General features: G+C 49.2%; 1 protein-coding gene across 3 annotated transcripts in view; it reads right to left on the bottom strand.

The window, feature by feature from the left end:
* Window positions 1–9408, bottom strand: part of mib1 (MIB E3 ubiquitin protein ligase 1) — a 54760-nt gene that overhangs the window by 37001 nt on the left and 8351 nt on the right. For all 3 annotated transcript variants that reach the window (XM_060059291.1, XM_060059293.1, XM_060059294.1), the window contains exons 5-12: window positions 8454–8520; window positions 7641–7845; window positions 6911–7094; window positions 5162–5306; window positions 4886–5019; window positions 3255–3362; window positions 1995–2192; window positions 1729–1880 (exon numbers count right to left, since the gene is read on the bottom strand). In XM_060059291.1, the coding sequence (XP_059915274.1) occupies window positions 1729–1880; window positions 1995–2192; window positions 3255–3362; window positions 4886–5019; window positions 5162–5306; window positions 6911–7094; window positions 7641–7845; window positions 8454–8520 (1193 nt within the window). The remainder of the gene's footprint in view (window positions 1–1728; window positions 1881–1994; window positions 2193–3254; window positions 3363–4885; window positions 5020–5161; window positions 5307–6910; window positions 7095–7640; window positions 7846–8453; window positions 8521–9408) is intronic.

The raw sequence follows: 9408 nt of genomic DNA, 5'->3' as shown, positions 1-9408 counted from the left end.
AGAATGTCAGAAGCAGGCTGATTGCGGCCCAGGTTATTGTCTAACAGGCTATCTATCAGGGAGCCTCGTGGTCATAGGGGGCCCCCCCGACAGACCGGGCGCTGCGCGGGGGCTCGCGCTGCGGCGACGGTGCCGGCTTCAACAGGGCTTTAAGAACCCAACTGCATTTGTCATGGAGCCAACACTTGCGCCAACAACGGGAGGATGACAATATCTGTCCCCTTGGCCCGGGACAAAATACAGGAATCACTCATGCACTGCAAACAGTCCATCCACCGCAGCAAGGAAAAGGAAAGCTATTGACACGAATACAAAGCATAGTCCTGACACTTGAACAACACAGAAAAACGTCACCTTAAACACACACTGGGCCATCCTTAATACTTTTATAACAGAGACCAAAATAAACCCAGCAGCGCTGGGAGGAACGGTGGCCAGGTGGAACCAGAAATAGCCATGGCCAAGGACGAGCCAGTGCTGCTGCTAGCCAGCCAGGGCTACTGTCAGCCAGGGCTACTGTCAGCCAGGGCTACTGTTAGCCAGGGCTACTGTTAGCCAGGGCTACTGTTAGCCAGGGCTACTGTTAGCCAGGGCTACTGTTAGCCAGGGCTACTGTCAGCCAGGGCTACTGTTAGCCAGGGCTACTGTTAGCCAGGGCTACTGTCAGCCAGGGCTACTGTTAGCCAGGGCTACTGTCAGCCAGGGCTACTGTCAGCCAGGGCTACTGTCAGCCAGGGCTACTGTCAGCCAGGGCTACTGTTAGCCAGGGCTACTGTCAGCCAGGGCTACTGTCAGCCAGGGCTACTGTCAGCCAGGGCTACTGTTAGCCAGGGCTACTGTCAGCCAGGGCTACTGTTAGCCAGGGCTACTGTTAGCCAGGGATACTGTTAGCCAGTGTTGCAGCTGGAGGCTCAAACCGCTAGCTCACAGTGCCAAATAAAATCAGAAACAGCATCCGCCATAACAGTAAAAGATACAATAATGAACTTCATGGGCTATTAACTACATGGGAAAAACACTATTTGACAGATGCTTTGAGTATCTCAAAGGTAGCATTATTTCAATTTCAATCTATACCAGCTGTTGTAGCATGGATGCTATGCTATAGCCTGTAGGGAAACATCAAACCCTGTTGAACGTGAGATTCAGCCAAAAAACATTCTAAAACAATTTAAAAACGGATGCCGCAAAAACAACACTAATAAGAGATTATAATGTAATGTGTGTGTGTGTGACTTAAATGTGGAGCCAAATTCCCTTGCGTGCACCGTCAACTTATCTAGTCTCAATGCTGGGTTAATTGGGCCAGGTTGATTTCACCACTGCCATCCACTGTCCCATTGCGTATGTGAATTTCACACACGGTAGGATAGATCCTTCAACAACCATCCCGTTTCTGTTATATTCTATATATATATTTCAGGGTATTTCATTTCTTCGTCAAATGAGGAAGAGCAGGTTGGGCGTCTTGATTGAGTCTGGCAGGAGATAGAAATCACCTAATCTAGCCAGTCTAGCCGTGTGTGATTTTCTTTAAAACTAAATGAGTTGGCCATAAAGAATTGCTGGACTGCCTCAGAGCAGCGTTTATAGCCAGGGCAGTTAGGAAGCCGGAGTGGACTTCTCGCAGTCCGAACCGGAGGAACGCTGCTTCCAAAGAGTAGCCACAGGCCATTTTTAGGTGTGCCAGATATAGATCCTGCCGAGTCTGGGCTGTTGGCGTGGTACCTGGGATTCCCTCGCAGGGCGGCGTGGTGCAGGGCGTTGAAGCCGTTGTTGTTGGTGATGGTGACGTCAGCGCTGGCCTCCAGCAACACCGACAGCATGTCGTCCCGCTTCTTGCTGATGGCGTCGTGCAGGGGCGTGTCTCCTTCCGAGTCCTGCAGGGGGAGAACACGGGGAGAACTCCATCAGAACGTGAATCACTCGAGTGATCGAGTGGGAACGTCGACTTCCAGCGGGGGCCGAGACCTGAATGGATGAGGAGTTAGTACCTGGAGGCTGGGGTGACAGCCGAAGTCCAGCAGGGTTTTGACCACCTGGAGGTGGCCCTTGTTGACAGCGATGTGCAGCGGCGTCTGCCTGCGCTTGTTCCTGGCGTTCAGGTCGGCCCCGCCCCTCTGCAGGACCTCGATGACCGAGCCCTCGTCTCCGAAGGCTGCGTGATGGACGGCCCGGTCTCCGTCTTTGTCCTGGACAAAACATTAAGATGCAGGACTTTAAAAACTGTTTAAGATTTACACATTCTTGATTCCCCCTCCTATGGAATCGTATCTTTCCTCCTTAAGGCCAGGATACTTGGGATCACATTAATACTGACCTCAGCTCTGTGTTTACCATATTCCGTGGTAGGGGTGCAAAGGAGTACTTGTCAAGCAAACCCTAAACGATTACAAAAATATTGTAATCGAGAATCATTTGCATCCTTGCTCAATTTTCATGACATCTCATGAATATATTTTGTATTATGTTTATATTTATTTGGGCAAAATTTAACGAAATAAATATATGTCGTTGTTGCATATATTTGTGGGGACTAACACAGGTTAGTTGGGCAACTTTTAATGCCGTTTATGGAATTTGAAAGTCATTGATATTTATTTAAGTTAAACATATATTTTGAGATGTATATATTATATATATATATATATATATATATATATATATATATATATATATATATATATAATGACTGTATCCCGCAGGCTCTCCAATGATCAAGGGCAGGAAAAAAAAAATATCCAGTGGAGCACAATTGTGGACACAAACGAGTACACGAGTACTTGAGATTTGGACAACGTATTATTTTTATGTATACATCTTTCTTGCATCACTATTCTTTGGTATATAGACTTAATAACAACTCATAATAATATGCACAATGCATAGACTTTCTTCTTATCTTAACCGGTCAAGTATCTCACAGCGGCATTAACAAACTGAAAACATGTTCTGGTTTGACTCCTGGGTTGGTCCACGCTCGAAGGGAGGGTAAATACAGAAACTGAGACAAGCCGTTTGTATCCAACCAGAGGTACAACGTGTGTACAGCACGGCGTCCAAACTAAACTCTTGGGTTGTACACAGTCTCTTGGACTTCTGGGCATAAACCAGTCAACGTGTGCATAAGGAATTTATATCAATGTAGCTCTAGTGACTAGTAGTGGTAGTTGCAGTACGAGGATTTTTAGCAAGGCGTGTAGGTGATAAATATGAACATTAAGCCTAAAGAAATAAATCTGTCTCAGGCCGACCTCGGCTTCCAGGTCCACGTTGTGTTTGAGCAACAGCTTGAGCACGTCGACATGACCGTTTTGACTGGCTGCCTGCATGGCCGTGTGTCCAGCACACTGCCCGTTCACCTGCAAAATGAGAAAACAACAGTGAGGAGATGTGTGTGTGCGTGTGCGCCCGTTTGTCTGTGATATGCGGCATGATTCCATCTATACTACTATCTGTTCACTTGGAACCGTACCGCATTAGGGGAGTGTATGTGTTTGAAGTCTCCTTGTGTGTGTGTGTGTGTGTGTGTGTGTGTGTGTGTGTGTGTGTGTGTGTGTGTGTGTGTGTGTGTGTGTGTGTGTGTGTGTGTGTGTGTGTGTGTGTGTGTGTGTGTGCACACTTGGGCTTCATCACAGACAGCAGCACTGCAATAATTCAGTGCATAAATATTAATGTGGACTCCTTTGGGAGTCTCAAGATGTCTCTTGTCCTGGCAGGCGGATCCCTTGGCCGAGCACAGCGCGCTCAGCTTTAAGCAAATAATTCCACTGAAAGGCGGTAGGGCACCTGGCCAGCCTTCACCACAATGACACACACACACACACACACACACACACTCTGAGTAAAGACAGTACTGCAAAGCATTCAGGGTTGCTTGATCTAACCAGCTTTCAGAAACTTTAAGGAGCCAAGGCCTTGTGTCTCTTACAAATGATACCATTTACACACATGCACGCCTGAACACACACACACACACACACACACACACACACGCATACAACTGCTCTGCAGCCATTCGTATCAGCCAACCCTGGTTGAGCCACTGCATCATTACATCATGTATGATACTAGTAGCAACTGTTAGGGCGGGGTCTGGGAAAAAATGGTCAGGTCTGGTTGTGTAAGAAAAGCCATTCAACCAAGAAAAGCTTATCATTTATTAACTGTAAGGAGACCCTGGTACATTCATCGGTAGTTATTGATAGCATTAAGAAATAACCGGTTTTAAGTACAGCTCTGAAAAAGGGCACGGTTGTGCAGTCTAGCCCGAGACAGGACAGACTGTGTGGCTGGATGGGGACATCTCACGTTTATGTTGAGACTAACAGCCGTGTGCTGCAGTAAACACAATAGCTCTGGGTTCTCCTCTGGGCCTAGACATAATGCTTTTTAGAGTAACAGAGGATCACATGGGCCTCTCCTAGGAGTCTTCCTTCCTCTTAACTAGAGAACTAAAAAGTGAAGGCCATTCAGCTAACAATACTGTTTGAGACCAAGTAGATGCAAATGTAAACATTTGCGGGGAAGGGGGGTACGCTATCTCACTATTTCAGTGCAGTCTATGCATGAATCTAACTACAACAGTTTGTGGTTGTAGCACCATACTCAGGCCAATGAGCTGTGAATTAGCATGAAAAATAAAGGATATTTATGCTCCATTTTTCGCACCACTTAATAAAACTGAATATGAATTAAAATGCAGCTTGCCTTGAGGCATATTATGCAAAATCATCTCAGTCACAACATTTCAGTGTAAACCTCAGAATAAAAATACTTTAATTCAGCCCACCTAAAGGGCCAGTGGCCAACCGCCCCCTGCCCCCCCCACCCCCCCCATCAGACAAAGCGTCCAACCGATTACGCCGATTACGAGCACACTCACATCCACGTCGGGCCTCATGAGGATGTCCTCCACCTTGGCCAGGTCTCCGTTGGCCGCCGCCTTCACCAGCTCCTCGTTGATGTCGCCCGACTCCTGCGTCTCAAACAGCTTCTTCAGCAGCTGGGACAGGCGCTCTGCGACACACGAGAAGGTCCAAACCAAGCCGTCAGCAGTAGATCAGACGTACATCGAGCGTGACTGGCTACCGAGGCCTCGGGGGTCAGGGCGGGGGGGGGGGGGGGGGGGGGAAAGGGAAAGGCGTGCGCGTGAACCGACCTCCCGAAGCGTTGGTGACAGCGGCGCCGGAGGGGGCCACCTTGGTGACAGCGGCGGGGTTGTACGTCCACGAGGTGCCGCAGACCTCCACCTTCAGGTCGCTGTCCGAGTAGATCTGCTGCACGCGGCCCACCTTGCCCAGCGTCTGTCAGGAGGGGGGCCGGCGCCTCATTAGCATGCGGACATGAACAACTTATCTCCGGGCTGTGCATGTGTCGGCGGCGTGTCTGCGTGAGTGAGGCGGTGGGCGAGCGAGCGAGTAAGAGACTGGGGACTGGGAGAATGTGAAGGGGACAGATAAAGGATATAAATAAGAGAGGATGAAATCCAAGTGGTTTTAGAAATACAATTGTGCCACCAGCAGAAGGAAAAAAGAGGAGAGAAGGAAATAAAAGTGGCAGGTGAAATATGATCACAGAATATTTTAAAGTTTAGCGCTCATTATTCATTCAACGGTTGTTTGATTGATACAGAAAGGGAGGATGAGCACAGGAAAGACCAAGAGGAGAAGGGATAGATGGAGAGAGGGAAGGCGAGAGAGAGAGAGAGAGGGAAGGCGAGAGAGAGGGAAGGCGAGAGAGAGAGAGGGAAGGCGAGAGAGAGAGAGGGAAGGCGAGAGAGAGAGAGAGAGAGAGAGAGAGAGAGAGAGAGAGAGAGAGAGAGAGAGAGAGAGAGAGAGAGAGAGAGAGGAAAAGCCCATTCTATTAGCAAGTCGATTATTCATCTATACAGCCACCCTCTCCAGGGTTTCTAAGGACACACCCGAAACGCTTTCCAATTCTAAAACCATATCACCCAGAGCTGGACTGGGCGTGGGAGAGAGAGAGAGAGAGAGATGTACACAGAGTCTCGGGCTGTCCTGGAGGATGCCATCAATAACGTCGACTGCTGCAGTGGCAGAAACGACGGGCTGGGAGGTGGTTTGCTGTGGTTAGTGATCAAAGCTACCGACCGTCCCCAGGTTTTCAGGCTCATTAGCCGCTGAAGGGGGCTTTGGCAGGGACAAGTGGCGTGCCGGAGTAGACGTTGTTACATAACCCCAGGAGTAGCATGGCAACAATTTACAATACTTCATAAGAGAGGGACAACTACACTGCCTTAAGACGAAACAAGACGATTGAGGTCAAAAAGCGGAATGGCCGTAAAGTCATTATAACCGTCCTATCAAGTTAAGATGGCCGCCGGTGGTGCGTCTTCAGACAAGAGACGATGCATCATCAATCTGATATTCATCACAGGAGACAAGACATCCAGTGACTAGGGTGTGCCGGCATAGACAGCCAATTTTCAAGAAAGTGAGAATCCATTTGCGGGAATTGATGAATGTTTTTCATGCGGCACAATCGCTCATTCCACTGCATCCAAGTGAGGTAGGAATTAAAAAAACCTTTACTTTAATACTGAAATAAGTGGGGGAGATTGATTCTGTCAAACGCGTTGTGATGACTCAAAATGCACATTATCCCTGTTCAGAGTTGTCGAGCGATAAAGTCCCCAGCCTTTGGAGCCCCATCTTTCATTCTGGGGCCTTGAACATTGAATCCTGCTCTCTTGACGCTATTCTTTTGTATTCCTTTCTATTTTTATATTCCCAGTACCCTTCTTTTTTAAGGGAGGGGAATGACATAATTCTTTGGCCCAGGTCGTGCCATATTCAGAATCAGGTTGGGGAACATTCTGGCGGTGAGGGCTCCTGCAGCCGGTGAACCGAGGAGGACGGGGGCGGCGGGGGGGGGGGGGGTCCCTTACCGGCAGCATGGCCTCTGCCCACTCGCCGTGTCCGCGCTGCAGCAGCTTGATGCGGTCGATGTCGTAGCAGATCTGGACTAGGTCGCCCACCAGGAACTGGCAGCTGCCGCCCTCGGCGCCGGCTGCCGCCTCGCCACTGCGCACCACGTTGGCCTTGGTCAGCACCGCCGGGTTGAACGTCCACCTGAACACAGGGGCGGACACTGCTTATAGCCTCCTGCTTACTTTAAACCTGCATTATGTACGTTTTCCCATCAGTGGCCTCTAGTGGCTGCAGTTATCAGTCGCATGCAATCGGAGGCGTTCCCACGGTTGGGGCATAAACGTGGTTCAGAATCAAATGTGTCATGGAGAAACATTTCCTGTATAGGTTGATTGGATGGGTGCATTCTATCAAAAATGATTGTATATTCTTTACGGAGTAAATAGCTTTACTCGAAAAGTTACATGATGCAGGTTTAAAATATGTACCAATACTCATTTTGTTTATCTTTCTACATCACTCATGGAATAAAGCCTGCACAGGAGAGAGAGAGAGAGCAGAGGGTGAAAGCAAACCTGAAAGGCATACACCCCCGTTGATTGAGAGATCAATGGTGTACTGTTTGGCATGCATTGTTTCACCTCTAGACGGGTCAATGTATCATTCCCATGGGCCCAATCAGTTGAAAACAATAAATAAATAAATAAATAAATAAAGCGGTGTGGGGACCAGCGGTCAGAGGATCACCTGTTCCCGCTGGGGTACTGCACCACGATGTCGTGGTCCTCGTCGATGCCACACACCGTACCGGTGGTGGTGAGGGTCTCAAACATGCCGTCCGTCCAGCCGCCGTGGCCGTGCTGGAGGGACTGGACGATCTCCAGGTCCAGGTCGATGTTGACCAGGTCCCCGATCTGAAGACCCCCTGGGTTCCTGTTGCCGTTCTGCTCGCCTGGGAGCCGAGGAGGAAGCCGTTGAGACCCGACATCCCAGCAAAATGAACAGGGCCGGTGCATGTGTGTTTATCAAGAGGGCCGGTGCTCACCAGGATCAGTGCTCATTTAAAACTTTGGTGCGCACACGCGCGCGCACACACACACACACACGCACAGACACACAAAATGTAGGACACAGCGCTGAGCATCCAATAACATCCACGCTGTCCCAAATGTGTTCCCACAGACTGCCCTAATTAAAAAGTGTACACTATATTTTACTGACTCAACATTGAAAGTTAGCACTTGATTAAATTTAGTGGAGGTTGTAATGCAATACATGGACTAAACGAGGTCACTCAAGCGTAATGTTTTGCAGAATCAAAGCTGACACTGAGCCCATTCCCAAGTATCCCACTGTGTTACTAGCATTCCTCCCTAGTAGGAATGCTGCGCCAGCCCGCCCTGATAGCAGTCAGGGGACTGAGCTCTGCTGCCATCTAGCTACCAGAAGGCGCCACTGCAACACGGCTCCCCTAATGCCCTTGGAATTTACTGCACCACAACGGGAGGTGAGGAAAGTGGTGCAATAACGGCAGTGAGCATGGATCACTGGCTTACTCACCCAGCACCGGGCAGTGGTCTCTGTAGAACGAGCCGCCTTTGGCATCCTGGACGCATTTCAGGTCCGACTGGAGGAGAAGATCATTGGCGTTAATGATATAAATCACGGGTATAACGGGGACAATTCCATTAGGGAAGAAGCAAGATCATCAAATTATCTTAGTGAGAATTTACACGGAAGGAATCCGAAAGCGCTCCCAGAGATTTACAACAATAGCAGTGCCCCGAGGACGGGCGAAGGACAGTAAAACATCAGAGTGCTGTACAGAGAATGCATTATCACACCTTTTTGTGATGACTCAGACATGTGCAGCCACTGTGGCAGAGTTAGAGGGCAGATTTGATTAAAAGGCATTGCACACATTCCTCCTAGGAGATGGGACAGTTCATCCCTTCGTGACGCAAGGATCAACAAATAAACAGGTTTGTGCTTGTGTGTTCACGCCGTGAGGCTCTTAAGAAAGCATCGGTGGGCTGCTTGCCGGGTTAAGACTATAGGCTATGTTGTTTTATTGAAGAGACATGCGTACAGTTAACGCGTACGGAAATGCCCAACACTGAGACCAGGAGTTTCAGAAATACGTTGAAAATTCCAGAGCAGATGCCGTCTGCCCCATCGTCATCCCCCATTAGCATAACAAAGGAGAATCTGCTACACAAGTTGGGAGGGCCGATTGGCCATTCGGTCAAAAGCAGAAGCGACCTCAGCCAATAGGGAGAGGGCATTTTTTAGGCGCGTGTGTGGCCATAGTCCTCAGCCTCCAACATCCCCAGCCCAATTCTCTCAAGCTGACCTCAGTGATCACTCTCTTCCCCGGCACAGCAGAAAGGGGAGCAGATTGCCTTTATCATGTAGATCCCCCCCCCCTCCTCCCCTTCCAGCTGCCTGCACAATGGCGCCTCACACATGCCGGCTGCGTGGCTCTCTCACAAAAGGCCTGGCAGCCAAAGAAAGG

Source organism: Gadus macrocephalus, chromosome 8 (genome assembly GCF_031168955.1).
Source record: "Gadus macrocephalus chromosome 8, ASM3116895v1".
Classification (NCBI taxonomy): Eukaryota; Metazoa; Chordata; class Actinopteri; order Gadiformes; family Gadidae; genus Gadus; species Gadus macrocephalus.
This window is presented reverse-complemented; position numbering and strand designations above follow the sequence as displayed.